General features: G+C 50.9%; 1 protein-coding gene across 13 annotated transcripts in view; it reads left to right on the top strand.

The window, feature by feature from the left end:
* The window catches only part of Pik3cd (phosphatidylinositol-4,5-bisphosphate 3-kinase catalytic subunit delta), a 46,582-nt gene that overhangs the window by 25,375 nt on the left and 6,270 nt on the right, over positions 1 to 14,937 (top strand). For 7 of the 13 annotated variants that reach the window (XM_036178082.1, XM_036178080.1, XM_036178079.1 and 4 more), the window contains 12 exons: positions 6,127 to 6,299; positions 9,443 to 9,671; positions 9,756 to 9,985; positions 10,554 to 10,733; positions 11,031 to 11,180; positions 11,430 to 11,519; positions 12,601 to 12,822; positions 13,386 to 13,482; positions 13,574 to 13,704; positions 14,282 to 14,332; positions 14,404 to 14,571; positions 14,651 to 14,781. In XM_036178082.1, the coding sequence (XP_036033975.1) occupies positions 6,159 to 6,299; positions 9,443 to 9,671; positions 9,756 to 9,985; positions 10,554 to 10,733; positions 11,031 to 11,180; positions 11,430 to 11,519; positions 12,601 to 12,822; positions 13,386 to 13,482; positions 13,574 to 13,704; positions 14,282 to 14,332; positions 14,404 to 14,571; positions 14,651 to 14,781 (1,820 nt within the window). In that variant the 5' untranslated portion in view covers positions 6,127 to 6,158. The remainder of the gene's footprint in view (positions 1 to 6,126; positions 6,300 to 9,442; positions 9,672 to 9,755; positions 9,986 to 10,553; positions 10,734 to 11,030; positions 11,181 to 11,429; positions 11,520 to 12,600; positions 12,823 to 13,385; positions 13,483 to 13,573; positions 13,705 to 14,281; positions 14,333 to 14,403; positions 14,572 to 14,650; positions 14,782 to 14,937) is intronic. The other 6 variants (XM_036178084.1, XM_036178083.1, XM_036178087.1 and 3 more) reach the window with 5 other exon arrangements.

The raw sequence follows: 14,937 nt of genomic DNA, 5'->3' as shown, positions 1-14,937 counted from the left end.
CCTTCTCTGTTCATGGTTGAGGTGGATGCCAGTCTTAGATCTTCATAGTCTGAGGGTTTATGGACACTTAACTTACGCATACTCACCTTCTAGAAGTTTCTGTGACTCAGATCTTTGACTAATTAAATTGTCATGTTGACTCTGAAATCCAGGCTTTGGACAGATGGTTTATCTGTGGGCTCAGAGTATGAGTGTTCTGTCTCTTCACAGACATGGAGAGATGGCTCCTAGGGGAGTGACTCTGGGTTCCCATTGCAGCCGCACTGAAGGAGCCTGACATGCTTTCCCAGGGCTCCCTGCCTTGGGGAGAAAGATGGCTATCACCCAGAGAAGCAGGGGCCACTTCCCTTCTTTTCCTTGTTGTCTGTCCCCAATGTAGCCACAGTGACTCACAAGTTCAGGTAGGAAGCCACTCCCCAGGACTCATGACTGCAGGACCTCAAAGATTGCCTTTATGTCGACAAAAGACTGGGCAAAATCGGGCATATTGGCCATGGACCCGGATAAAGGGTGGAGTTAATAGTCCAGAGATTCTGGCCACTGAGAGTCTCAGAAGAGGCACAGAAAAAAACGGCAAAGAATTGAGTTCAGGACAGCCAAGGCTGTTATACAGAGAAACCCTGACTTGAATCCCCCTCCCTCAAAAGGCAAAGAACTCCCCAGGAGTCCCAAGTTTGGACTAAGACTCCAGCCAGAAGGGCTCCCAGCCCGGGGCCATCCTTGCTTGCAGGCCTCCCAGAAGCCTCCTAGGGCCCCTGAAGCATTCCTGGATCCTGAGAGTAGCCCAGGTATGTCTGTTAAAGTCTTTGGAAAAAATTCTCCTGGATCTATACATGCACATGTGTATACATGTACACAGATGTGTGTGGAAGTCAGAGGACAATCTCGGGTGTTTGTTCTCTAGGAAGGCTTCTACCCATAGCTTCACCAGGTGACTTCACCAGCTGACCAGTGAGTTCCAGGTTTCACTGCCCTTCCTCCTGTCCCATGTTGCCAGCTGTGGTATTACAAGTTTTTGCTGTGCCCAGCTTTTTCTGTAGGGTCTGAGGAGGCCTCAGGGTCTCAGGCTTGTAAGACAAGTGCCTCACTGGCTGAGGCTCTCCCTGGTCCCCATCTCTGTTGGATCTGTAGGACTCAGAGGTCAGATCCTACATGTCCATCTTGGGCTAGAGAAAACTGATTGGAAACATCCAGGAAAGTTGATGGGAGACTCAGAGATCTACCACAGTGCTGTCCTATAGCTGATTTTGGGGCTTCTGTGGCACCAGTTAGAGAGGTTGAAAGAACAGAGCCAGGTCCTGTGAAGCTCTTGATGTCTTGCAGTGACTCCTCTCCCAGTGACTTGGGACAATCCTGGCACCCACTGACCCTTTGTCTAAGCTGTTTCACCTGCCCTTCTGGCTCATCACCCGATGACAGCGCAGGGCATAGAAATTGTCTGTCGGAGGCAGCCAGCTTGCAAGGCAGGAACTTTCTAGATAGGAAGAGTGAAAGGGGGAAGGTATTGCTTCATTCGTGGAAAAAGATAGTTTCTGGAGGAGGAGGTATCAGAAACCTACCATGTGTGGTCGGCATGGTCCAGTGGGTAGGAGTGACAGCCATGTGAGCCTTGAGTTTGGGTCCCTGGAAGCCATGTGAACAGTGGCCTGCAGTGGGAACTGGAAAGAGAGGAGGAGAAACGGAAGTGGCTGTGGCTTCCCTGACCGTGGTGCTTGGAGTAATGCAGTACAGCAGAAACACCAGACCAAATAAATAAATCAGCAAATGTAACTACTTTTCCGGAGTTTTGTTCTGTTTGTCTTTTCAAGACAGGGTTTCTCTATAGCTTTGGAGCCTGTCCTGGACTAGCTCTATAGACCAGGTTGGCCTCGAACTCACAGAGATCCACCTGCCACTGCCGTTCCCCCTTCCCCCCAGTGCTGGGATTAAAGGTGTGTGCCATTACTGCCTGGTGTAATTAATTGTCTTTAATGGCTGGCCTAGAACTTGCTATGTAGACCAGGCTGGCTTTGAATGCTCAGAGATTCATCCACTTTTGCCTTCTGGCTAATTAAAAAAAAAAAAAAAATCAAATGCTGTAAATTAAAACAACTCCCCTGAAAGGAACAGAATTGGCTGCTGTGTGGCTGAATCTAGAGGCTCAAAGGTGTCCTGGGGTGGGGGTTGGAGGGTTGGTGCTTGGGGGCCAGAGAGCTGGGCAGAGAGCTGACTCAGCAGTTAAGTGAATACTGTCTTACATTGGGCCAAGTTCAGTTTCCAGCACCCATTTAAATGGTTCACAACTGCCTGTAACTCCAGGTCTAGGAAATCTGGTGGCTCTGCCCTCCAAGGGCATAGACATTCATGTGTCCATGCCCACCACAGCCATACACACATACCCATACTTTTAAAATATTCAAAAAGAGAAAGGGAGAAACCCTCAGTTCCCTCCCAGATTGTTACAGAAACAGGGAATGACGGTGTCTGCCTCCAAACCTAGTACTCGGGAGATAGAGATGATGGAGGACAGACTCCATGGGAGGGCAAGCCTGGGTCAGGAGAACATCTTTTCTTTTGGGACAATGTCTCATGTGTCCCAGGCTGGCCTTGAACACGTGTGTATTTGTTTTCATTCCAAGCTCCTCTTGCTCAGCTTTCTGTCCATAAGATGCGTCGTCATCACTGTGTGTATCTGTAGATTCTTCATTCATCCTTGCTGCCCTCTAATAGTCAATTGGGAAGTGATAGCTCACGTTCTACCACTGATCCGTACCTGAGAAGTGTCCTGTGGGGTGACTGTACAATGATGCTTTATGTAGCAGGAATCTTAATTGGTCTTAATAATGAAAACCCAGAGTCAGATATCAGGGTAAATGCTAAAAGATCAGAGAAGCAGAACAGCCACTAGTTCTTACCTCTACGAAACCCTCAGCCTAAAGGGCCCACAGCTCCTCCCGCCTTATATTCCTCTCTCTGCCCAGCCATAACACTTCCAGTCTCTACCTCCCAGGTGCTGGGATTAAAGGTGTGTGCCACCACTTCCTGCCCTCTACGGCTAACTAGTGGCTTAGCTCCACACTCTGATCTTTAGGCAAGCTTTATTTGGTAGATCACAAACAAAATATCATCACAGTTTTAAACCCTTATGTGTGTCTTTGGCAATGTCTGTACTCGAGTTCTGTTGGGTGTGTGCCTGGGCATAGACTATGATCGGCTTGGTCCCAGGGTACAGGCATGTTCCACTTGAGTAAAGCCCAACAGTTTGCCTTGATGGATGTACTGTGTGCATTCTTGGGGTAGTTCTAATATCCCATCCTACTGGAAAGGGAAGGTTCTAGACTTCTTCTAAGGAAGAGAGAAGGGGTTCCCCTTTTCTCCTGTCTCAGTGATGCGCCATGCACACCACAGGGTCTTCTCCATGGTTGAATGAGGTTGTTTATAGACTTAATGTTCTACTACCATCTGGGTAATGCAGCTGAAACCTTCCTTTCCATAAGGCTGAGGGGCAAGAAAACAAAATGTTTGCTTTCCTCAGACCCAGACCTCAGGGTCCTCAGAAATACAGGCCTCTGTGCTCATGTGACCAAAAGCACCCTGACTTCCCAAGCTTGGAAAGAATGCTTAGTTAGCATTATAGATGTAACCCCTCAGATTCCTGACCTCACCCCTCCCCCATTTTAAATAAAAAAGGAAGACTTTGGCCTCAGAAAGAGGAACCCCAAGTAGGACGTGGTTTCACACTCAGAGGAAGTGGCTACCAGGGGTGGTGCTGGAGGCAGCATGATGCGTGGAGCAGATGCTAGCTGCTGCTGTCCAGTGAGTTAGGCCCAGCCCAGTGAGTACCACCATCTAAAGGATAGCTCTCATGAACCAAACATGTCATTTCAGTCCAGAAGAATGTGACCTTGTGGTAGGCATGGAAATGTTCTGTTTTGTTTTGGTATTGGACTCTAATTCATGGTCTCAAGCATGCTAAACATGTGTTCTTTCCTCAGCCACACATCTCCAACTCAGAAGTCTTGTCTTTTCTTTCTTTCTTTCTTTCTTTCTTTCTTTCTTTCTTTCCTTCCTTCCTTCCTTCCTTCCTTCCTTCCTTCCTTCCTTCCTTCTTTCTTTCTTTCTTTCTTTCTTTCTTTCTTTCTGTTTTTGGACAAGGTCTCATGTAGTCCAGGCTGGCCTTGAACTTCTAATGTAGTAACATTGTACACAATGAAACCCAGTTTGTTCATGTGGTACTGGGAATTGAACGCAGGGCTTTGTAGATGTTGGGCAGTACTTTACCAACTGAACCACACTCTCAGCCTAGAAACTTTTTTTTAAAAGAATACAAATTATGGGGGCAGGAAGAGGGAGGAGGGGGATCTGTGGTTGGTATGTAAAATGAGTAGAAAATTTCTTAATAAAAACAAAACAAAAAAGAATAAAAATTGGATGGGTACAATGGTGCACTCCTTTAATCCCAGCATTAAGAGGCAGAGGCAGGCAGATCTCTGTGAGCTTGAGGCCAGCCTGGTCTACACAGTGAGACCCTGTCTCAACAGAACAAAAAAACAAAACAAAACAACAACAAAACCCACATAAAATGATGAACAAAGCCAGGCAGTGGTGGCGCACGCCTTTAATCCCAGCACCCGGGAGGCAGAGCAGGGGGGATCTCTGTGTATTCAAGGCCAGCCTGGTCTACAGAGTAAGATCCAGGACAGGCTCCAAAACTACACAGAGAAACCCTGTCTCCCCCCATCCCCGCCAAAAAAAAAAAAAAAAAAAAAAAAAGATGAACAAATGTGGTTATATAAACATTAACCCTTCTGCTTACTGCTCAACCTGAAACTGGAAATCTGTAGCATCCCCCACCCCCACCCAGGCTGTGTGGTGGGGGTAGCAGAAAGACTGTGAAAGCCCGAGAGTGTTGAGGAGGCTGTGAGTGATGCTTTCTTGATATGACGTGGGTGCTGCATCCCAGCAGCAGCAGGTCACTTGCATAAGACGTGCACAAGACAGAGTTTGTCTGTCTCATTGTGCTGGGCGGCCCAAGGCCGGGAAGACTCACCAACCGGAAGTTTAAAGCATGCAGAAAATCCTAGGAATTGTGTGTGGATACACACTAGCAATAAGAATATAAAAACAAGCATAAGAATGATAAGTGGCTGGATTCCAGGTTGTGGTGACCTAAAAGGGAGAAGCTGCTGGTGGGGAGGGATTTGGTGACTTGGGAGTGTGAGTGGCACATACACACCCTATGTCCATTACCTGTAATGTTTTGTTATTACTGTGGTACTATGATGGGGGCAGGGGATGACAGAGGGGTTGGCATGACAGATATAAATTCTTTTTTTTTTTTTTTTTTTTTTTTTGTCTTTTTCAAGACAGGGTTTCTCTGTGTAGCTTTGCGCCATTTTCCTGGAACTTGCTCTGTAGCCCAGGCTAGCCTCTTACTCACAGAGATCCACCTGCCTCTGCCTCCCAGTGCTGGGACTAAAGGCGTGCGCCACCACCGCCCGGCATAAAGTCGTTTCCTTCTCTCTCTCTCTCTCTCTCTCTCTCTCTCTCTCTCTCCCTCTCTCCTCTCTCTCTCTCTCTCTCTGTGTGTGTGTGTGTGTGTGTGTGTGTGTGTGTGAGAGAGAGAGAGAGAGAGAGAGAGAGAGAGAGAGAGAGAGAGAGATATCTCATGGACTCCAAGCAGGTTTTCAACTTACTATGTAGCTGAGGCTAACCTTGAACTCCTTCCTGATCAGCACCCTTCACTGCCCAGGCATTGTCATTGTAAGCAGGCGCCACTCTGCCTGGCTAGTCAAAGCTGTTTTTAAGCTACTTGGTTTTTGACTTACAGTTTCTCAGAACTGTAGACTTCTCAGATGTCTGGCCGTTCTTCCTGCCTCTCTCTGGGTCATCTGTTGCCATCATGAGGTCTTCTGGCTTATGGCAAATCCACCTGTAATGAGAGGTACCTCAGCCCAGAGGATGTCTTAGGTGGTGGCACAAGCCACCCAGGCAGGATGGGGCCTCGTGTGTGTGTGTGTGTGTGTGTGTGTGTGTGTGTGTGTGTGTGTGTCCGTCCTCCTGTGGCCCAGATCTGGCCATCCCACTTTCCAAAGTCCTTGCTTAGCACAGCAGGATCAGCTTATTCCGTCTCTGCCTTTCCCTCAGGAGAACTGGCCTCAGAGCAGTAAGGCAACAGAATGCCCCCTGGGGTGGACTGCCCCATGGAGTTCTGGACCAGAGAGGAGAGCCAGAGCGTGGCTGTGGACTTCTTGCTGCCCACGGGGGTCTACCTGAACTTTCCAGTGTCCCGAAATGCCAACCTCAGCACCATCAAGCAGGTACGGCCTCCATCTGAAGGCCAGTTCTCGAACCCTGATGCTCGACACAGAATCCCTGCGGGTAAACTGTGTACATGTATGTCAGCCAGAGGGTAGCCTGGGCTATCATTTCTCAGGGTCCATACACCTTGTTTTTGTTTTCTTTTGGTTTTTTCATACAGGATCTCATTGGAGTAGTCTAGGTTGGCTGGCCAACAAGTCAAAGAATCTACCTTTCTTGGCCTCTTCAGCGTTGAGATTCCAGAAGGGTGCCATCATACCCAGATGCCTGTTTTGTTTTGTTTTAAGATTTACTTATTTTGCCGGGTGGTGGTGCCACACCCTTTTAATCCCAGCACTCAGGAGCAGAGGCAGCAGGTGGATCTCTGAGTTCAAGGCCAGCCTGGTCTATAGAGAAGTTCCAGGACTGCTTCACAGAGAAACCCTGTCTTGAAAAACAAACAAACAAAACAAAACAAAACAAAAAACCAAAACACTAACTTTTATTGCCAAGCAGTGGTAGCGCACACCTTTAATTCCAGTACCCGGGAGGCGGAGGAAGGCAGATCTCTGTGAGTTTGAGGTCAGTCTAGTCTACAAAGTGAGTTCCAGGACAGGCTTTAAAAGCTACACAGAGAAACCCTGTCTCAAAAAACAAAACAAAACAAAACAAAAACCAAACAAAAAAAAGACTTATTTTTATTTTATGTGTATGGGTATCCACCATGTATATGCCTGGTGCCCACCAGGGGCCAGAAAAGGGCTTTGGATCCCCTGAAACTGCAGTTTCATATGGTTGTGAGCCACCATGTGGATGTTGGGAACTGAACCCAGGTTCTCTGCAAGAGCAGCCTGTGCTCTTAACTGCTGAGTCATCTCTCCGCCCCCTCTCCCCCTTTAATTGTGGGTTCTGAGTGATTGACTTAGGTAAAGTGCAAGACAAGCAGTTTGCCAACTGAGCTATCACCCTGAGCCCTTAGATGTGAATTTTACAAGATAAAATTACTAAGAATTGTTTAAAAATTTGTGGTTAAACTCCACTTATCATCCCCTGTCAGCTTCCGTTTTGGCAGCGGGCACTCCCCTTCACTAGATTACTAGATTGCGAGCCAGTGTCCAGGCTGCCTCTGGCTGGGCGCTCATCCACCCATGACTGTGTGGTCATTTTTGGAACCACTATCTACGGCGCTTAAGGGTCTTGTGGCCTTTTCCTATTTTGAGCTGTCACCACGACAGTAAGCACCATTGTTCGAAAGGGCTTTGGGTGTTATTGAATCATTTTCAGGGTGATTACTAAATTACATACATCTGGATTGCATTTGGTAGTTGCCATCTGACTTGGCCAGGGCTTGTGTAACCTGCTAAATGTGTTTACTGCGTTATGTTTTGAGCTACCAAAGGCTGAGACCTTCTCTCAGAATTTGTTTTGTTTTGTTTTTTGGAATAGTTTCTCTGTGTAGCTCTGGCTTGTCCTGGAACTCTCTCTTAGACCATGCTGGCCTCGAACTCACAGAGATCACCTGCCTCCTGAGTGCTGGGATTAAAGGCGTGCACCAGCACACCCCGGATCTTACCTCAGAATTTTAAAAGCAGTAAATGGAAAGCCAGCTGTCGAAGTCTGTGGTCCCTGCTTTCCTGAGAGATTTCCTTTAATACTGATTTTTTTCCCACTGTGAAAACAATATAGACACATTAAAATTTAGGAAAATAAGAAAAAGGACATTGGGAGTGTAGTTCAGTTAGTTAGGGGGCTTGCCTAAAATACATGCTACCTTGGGTTCAATTCCCAGCACATCATAAGCTAGGTGTGTTAATACATACCTGTAATCCCAGTACTGGGAGACTGGTAGTTCAGAAGTTCTGGGTCATCCTCAGCCACACAGTGAGTTCAAGGACATTCTAGCCTCCTGTCTCAGAAAAGGAAAGGAAGCAAAAAAGGAAAGGAAGCAGGCGGGCTGGTGAGATGGTTCAGCAAGTAAGGGCGCTGGCTTCCCACCCTGAAGACCTGAGTTGGAGCCCCAGAACCCACGTGGTGGAAGGAGCGAGCCAGCTCCTGTACACTGTCTCCTAACGTCCGCATCTGCACCAGTAGATGTGGCCTCCCCTAGCACAATACATAAATAAAAGGATGTTTCAAAATAGAGAAAGAAGAAGAAAAAAACTATCATTGAGCCATAAAAGCAATTACTGTCAACACCTGAACTAGTTCCTGGCTTTGCTTTTTAATTAAAACTTCACATTTATTTAGTTGTTTGTGTATGTATCTCACATGTATGTGTGTGGGCATGCATATGCCATGGTATGTATTTGGAGATTAGAGAACAACTTGCAGGTATCATCTCCTATCATGCGTGTTCTGGGCACCCACTCATCAGCCCTCAGCTCAGTTTATACCTGTGCTTTGAGTCTCGGGACAATCTGATGATGAGCTTTTGTATCTTTCTCTCTCTTAAAAGATTGCTTTAATGTGTATGGTTTCTTTGCATGCAAATATGTATGTGAATTATGTGTGTGCTGAGTGCTCACATAGGCCAGTAGAGGGTGTTGGGTCCCCTGGAACTCTAGTTCCAGGGCTTTTGTGAGCTGCCATGTGAGTACTAGAAACTGAACCCAGGTCCTCTGCAAGAGCAACAAATGCTCTTAACCTTGGAGACATCCCTCCAGCCCCCTTGTATCTCTCTCTCCCTCTCTCTCTCTCTCTCTCTCTCTCTCTCTCTCGCTCTCGCTCTCGCTCTCGCTCTCTCTTCCTGAATGAACATTGTAACAGCTTGATGTTGGCTCTAAACTTTATATAAAACACTCTAGTTTGGCAGTTCATGCCCCTGGTCCCAGCACTTGGGAAGCAGAGGCAGAGGAATGAGGAGTTGATGAGTGGCCAGGTCTAAAAAGTGAGTGATCATAGTGATATCCATAGTGATCATCTGGGAGTATTCAAAGGTCACACCTGGTTGTCCCCCTGGGTGGTCAAAGGTCCTCCATGAACCCCATGGAGGAGATGTAGAACCCATTGCCCTGCTCCCCGTCCCAGCAAAGTGACACCCTGCACAGGGGGACAGGAAGTTTATTGGCATGTGACCAGTCCTCAGGGGGAGCTTTTGTCTCCTTGGGGTCTCCCTCTGTCTCTGTGGGTGTCTTGTAGGGCTGACCGTGACCCTCTCTCCCAGGTGCTGTGGCATCGCGCTCAGTATGAACCGCTCTTCCACATGCTCAGTGACCCTGAGGCTTATGTGTTCACCTGCGTGAACCAGACAGCCGAACAGCAGGAGTTGGAGGATGAGCAGCGGAGACTGTGTGACATCCAGCCCTTCCTGCCAGTGCTGCGGCTGGTGGCCCGAGAGGGAGACCGGGTCAAGAAGCTCATCAACTCCCAGATCAGCCTCCTCATTGGCAAAGGTATACTTGCTGGGGGTAGGGGTTGCTTCGGCTGACCCTACGTGGCCTGGCGTGTGCTGACTTCCTCCTCCCGCATCCCCAAAGGTCTCCATGAGTTTGATTCTCTGCGGGACCCAGAAGTGAATGACTTCCGCACTAAGATGCGCCAGTTCTGTGAAGAGGTTGCTGCTCGCCGCCAGCAGCTGGGCTGGGAGGACTGGCTGCAGTATAGTTTCCCCCTGCAGTTGGAGCCCTCAGCAAGGAGTTGGCGAGCCGGCATACTGCGTGTCACCAGCAGAGCCCTGCTGGTCAATGTGAAGTTCGAGGGCAGTGAGGTGAGCCGTGACTTCAAAACCCTAGGGATGCTAGCCTGGGTGCTTCAGCCAGCCTGCCATGCCCACGGGGGACTTCCTCCTGTAAAATGTCCCAGTCTTCCAAAGCTCCCTGTTCCTTCTCACAGTAGCGTAAGATGGCACTCGCCAGGTCCCCGTGCATGCCAAAGGGCTTAGCTTTATTTTATGTTACTCTATTTTATGTGTATGTTCTGCCTCAGGTATGTAAGTGTACCACATGCATGTATGGTGACTACAGAGGTCAGAAGACAGCATTAGAGCCCCTAGAAGAGGAATTATAGATGGTTGTGAGCCACCATGTGGGCGCTGGGAACCGAACTGAGGTCCTCTGAGAGAGCAGCAAGAACTGTCCCTCACCAGACAGATTTGACAATGCCGAGTGACCCGATGGTGTCAGCCACGCCCCCACCCCCCGCTGTGTTTCCTGGGATGCCTTGATCACTGAACACCCAGACATGTTTTGGGGGGGGCTCTCACAGGCAGCCCTGCCTCTGTGCCCCAGAGGCCACAGGGACGGTACAGCCGAAGGCTGACACCCTTCTCCCAATAGGAGAGCTTCACCTTCCAGGTATCCACCAACGACATGCCCCTGGCACTGATGGCCTGTGCCCTCCGAAAGAAGGCCACAGTGTTCCGGCAGCCTCTGGTGGAGCAGCCTGAAGACTATGCACTTCAGGTGAACGGGAGGCATGAGTACCTCTATGGCAGCTACCCGCTGTGCCAGTTCCAGGTGAGCCCCTGGTGCGGCACCTCCTGCCACCTGCATGTGGACTGGGAGCATCATGGGGAATGGATTTAGCCTCTCTTGAGTCTGACAAGGCAGGTCTTTGTAGTCACCGTGAGAGCATCCCCTTTGCTGAATTGGTCCTCTGTGAGGAAGGACCCCATCTCTAGGGAGAACCAACAGGCGGCCCCCCTCCTGAGGTTTGGGATAGGCAGTATCAGCTTGGGGAGTTCCTGGTAGCCAGTTGTCCAGGAAATGAGAGGGAGCCACCCATCATCACCTCACCCTGCACCTCCATCCCAGTACATCTGCAGCTGCCTGCACAGCGGACTGACCCCCCACCTGACCATGGTCCACTCCTCCTCCATCCTCGCCATGCGGGATGAGCAGAGCAACCCTGCCCCCCAAGTCCAGAAACCACGCACCAAACCTCCCCCAATCCCTGCTAAGAAGGTGAGACAATGTACTTCCTTCCCTGTGTCCCACCGTCAGCTGGGAGGCACAGCAGGAGGGCCTGGGCTCAGGGGCCCTTGGTGGGTGATCAGTGTCCTGTTGGGATCTGTGTGAACTGCGGGGGACCCTCCATTGTCCCCTTGTGGATCTGGGGGCTTGTGCATTTGCACAGCAGGCGTTCCAATAAAAGACAGCATTGGGGACAAGTGTCTGAGCCTTGCCACCAACGCTGCCTCCCTGCTTCCGCAGCCCTCCTCGGTGTCCCTGTGGTCCCTAGAGCAACCGTTCTGCATTGAGCTGATCGAGGGCAGCAAAGTGAATGCGGATGAGCGGATGAAGGTAGGGGCTCCTGGGCCAGGTGAGGGAGCCACTGTTTTCTATACAAACAAGGTGGCTGTGGCCAGAAGGGGAGGCAGCGGAAGAGGAGTGGGAAGATGTCACACGAAAGCCACCTGACCACATTACCCAGCGTCCCTGGCTGGAGTGGTTGTAAGCCGCTTCAAAACAGGAAGAGGGGAGTGGGGTGGGCCAGCCAGCCAGAGACTGATTCGTGGAAACTGGGCAGAGCGATTTCTGCGTATTTGACTTTGGTGGAGGTTGTGGGGATGAAAGAGGTGTCTGGGGAGGTGTGGGGAGCAAGGAAGAGCTGGCTATATCTGGTCAGGGCAAGCATGGACGGGTAGCTGTCTCATCCCCTGGAGCCTGAGCTCGCTTCAGGTTATGAAGATAGTGTAGGGGCTCCACGCTCTGGCTTGTAAAACACTCTCACACAAGCCTCACATCCTCTCTCCTCACCATTGCCCTCCAGGTGGAGGTGTTATTGTTCTTTTGTGGAGTGGGAAGCCCACAGAGAGCCTTTCCTCTCTAGTGCTGGAGTTTTACAAGCTTGGGGGGCTGGGTACCTGTGTCTAGGATGATAAACTGGTGGTGGTGCACCTGGCCTATGAGATTCCCAAAGGCAGGGAGCCTCAGGATGTAAGAGCCAGGGAGCTGTGGAATTACCATCTCCTGTTGAAGAAGCTGGGGCGTGGAGTGGGAAGGGAAATGCCTTGAGTTGTCAGTGCACAGTCTGTGACCTTCCGTGCCCCATGAAGTTTTGGTGCCTGTCCTGGATCTTGCTCTGTAGACCAGGCTGGTCCTGAACTCACAGAGATCTGCCTGGCTCTGCCTCCCGAGTGCTGGGATTAAAGACGTGCGCCACCACTGTGGCAGCCCACGACTTCTTGTCCTGTTTGGCTAGTGGCTTTCCCTCTGAGGGACACACTCCCCGCCACTCCATGAGGAAGTAGATTCCGATCTACTTGATTAAGAATGAGGACATTTGAGAACATTGGTGGGAGAAGCTGGTGAGGAGACGGAAGAGGTGGCTCAGGGCCCCTGCTCCCCTTACTCTGTGTCTGGCACCCTTCCCCACCCCCAGCTGGTTGTACAGGCTGGGCTCTTCCATGGCAATGAGATGCTGTGCAAGACGGTGTCCAGCTCAGAGGTGAGCGTGTGCTCGGAGCCCGTGTGGAAACAGCGGCTGGAGTTCGACATCAGCATCTGTGACCTACCGCGCATGGCTCGGCTCTGCTTTGCACTCTACGCCGTTGTGGAGAAGGCTAAGAAGGCGCGCTCTACAAAGAAGAAGTCCAAGAAGGCAGTGAGTAGGGCTGACTGGGAGGAAGCCAGGCCTCCCTGCAGTGCCCCAAGGCAGGCAGACTGAGGACAGTGGTCCTGGGGGCCTGAAACACTCAGCCTCTACCAAGTCTGCATTCCTACCTATTAAAGGATAGATTGGGAATATCCGCTCTGGACCTGTGGTCCAGTGGGCTTTTGCAGGCAGCTCCTTGGGTGGAAAGTGTCCTCAGTGGAACTAAAGGGTCTGGGCAGCTGTTGCCTTGAGTGGCTAGGTCCCTAGCCACACTTCCAGTATGTAAACTGGCCCTCATCCTGCTGGTGCTCACTGGGAGCTGAGCCAAGTGCTGGGACTGGCTCCAGTTTCTCTGAAGCTGGGAGCAGGGACACAGGCCATGCTGGTTTTGTCGCTAGGACAAGGCTGTTGGTCCTCCCTCCTTTCAAAGAGGGTCTTCCCTTTAGTCCTCCTGGGAGTCCTCCCTTGGAGCCCAGATCCTTTCTCCCACGGGGCCTTCAGGTTTGTCCGACTCTGCCATCATCAAAAGGGGTTTTTGTGACTGGCCCTAACCCACTGGTGTCCTTCCCTAGGACTGCCCCATCGCCTGGGCCAACCTCATGCTGTTTGACTACAAAGACCAGCTCAAGACTGGGGAATGCCGCCTTTACATGTGGCCCTCTGTCCCAGGTGGGCCCGGCCCCAAGGGAACAGCTAGCATGGATGGAGGTCCCAAAGCAAGGGACCTTACACATACAACGCCATCTGTCCCTGTGTTCAGATGAGAAAGGAGAGCTGCTGAACCCTGCGGGTACAGTGCGTAGCAACCCCAACACAGAGAGTGCTGCAGCCCTGGTCATCTGCCTGCCTGAGGTGGCCCCCCATCCTGTGTACTTCCCTGCCCTGGAGAAGGTCAGTGAGAGCCCTGTCCTTCCAGAGCAGTGGTTCTCAACCTTCCTCACACTGTGACCCTTTAATACAGTTCCTCATGTTGCAGTGACCCCCAACCATAAAATTATTTTTGTTGCTACTTCATAACTTTACTACTGTTATGAATCTTAATGCAAATATCTATGTTTCCCGATGGTCTTAGGTGATCCCGTGAATGGGTTGTTCATTTCCCAAAGGGGTTGTGACCCATGTGTTGAGAACCATTGTGTCTAGATCTTTCCCACTCTAGTTCTACAGTCCTTCAGAGAGTAGACCCTGGCCACTCTGGGATTTGCCCACTGCTAGGGTATAGGTCGTTATGCCAATTCGGGTTTCCAAGAGCCATGTGGGCTACCATCGGGTAGCGTCTGTGTGGGAAAGATGCTCCCGGCGTGTTGTAGGTACAGGCCTAGGATGCTAGTGGAGACTGTGCAGTGCACAAGACGGTTACCACACATGAGAATGTCAAGTGCTAGGCCTGAGGTGTAGATGTCCTGCTTTGGGGCCCTGCAGGGGCTGCCCCATGCCCAGGATGTTGACAGCCAGACACTTGTTGCAGATCCTGGAGCTGGGGCGTCACGGGGAGCGCGGGCACATCACAGAGGAGGAGGTGAGTTTGGGTCCTGGAGGGCGGAGCTGGGGTCAGGTGTGGAGCTGAAGGCCTCAGTCTGTGCCCTTCAGCAGCTGCAGCTGCGGGAGATCCTGGAGCGGAGGGGCTCTGGGGAGCTGTATGAGCACGAGAAGGATCTGGTGTGGAAGCTTCGACACGAAGTCCAGGAGCGTTTCCCAGAGGCTCTGGCCCGCCTGCTCCTGGTCACCAAGTGGAATAAACATGAGGATGTGGCCCAGGTGAGTAGGGAGGGGAGTCTGGGGAAAGAGCCTGGGGCAGATGGACCAGCTGCCGCCCACCCCTCACCTGACCACCAAGCTGTCCCAGATGCTCTATTTGCTGTGCTCCTGGCCTGAGCTGCCCGTGCTGAGCGCCCTGGAACTGCTGGACTTCAGCTTTCCTGACTGCTACGTGGGCTCCTTTGCCATCAAGTCCCTGCGGAAGCTGACGTGAGTCCTGGCTGGGTGCTGCCTCTGGGGACACAGATTCCTTTCTCTTCCAGAAGGCCGCTTTGCCCCAACCACCCACAAGTGGGTACTGGGTTGGGATGAACCTAGCCTCTGCCACCTACCAGCTGGAGACCATCAGCCCTCTCTTTCTCCACA

The sequence above is a fragment of the Onychomys torridus genome, chromosome 2, assembly GCF_903995425.1.
Source record: "Onychomys torridus chromosome 2, mOncTor1.1, whole genome shotgun sequence".
NCBI classification, from domain to species: domain Eukaryota; kingdom Metazoa; phylum Chordata; class Mammalia; order Rodentia; family Cricetidae; genus Onychomys; species Onychomys torridus.
This window is presented reverse-complemented; position numbering and strand designations above follow the sequence as displayed.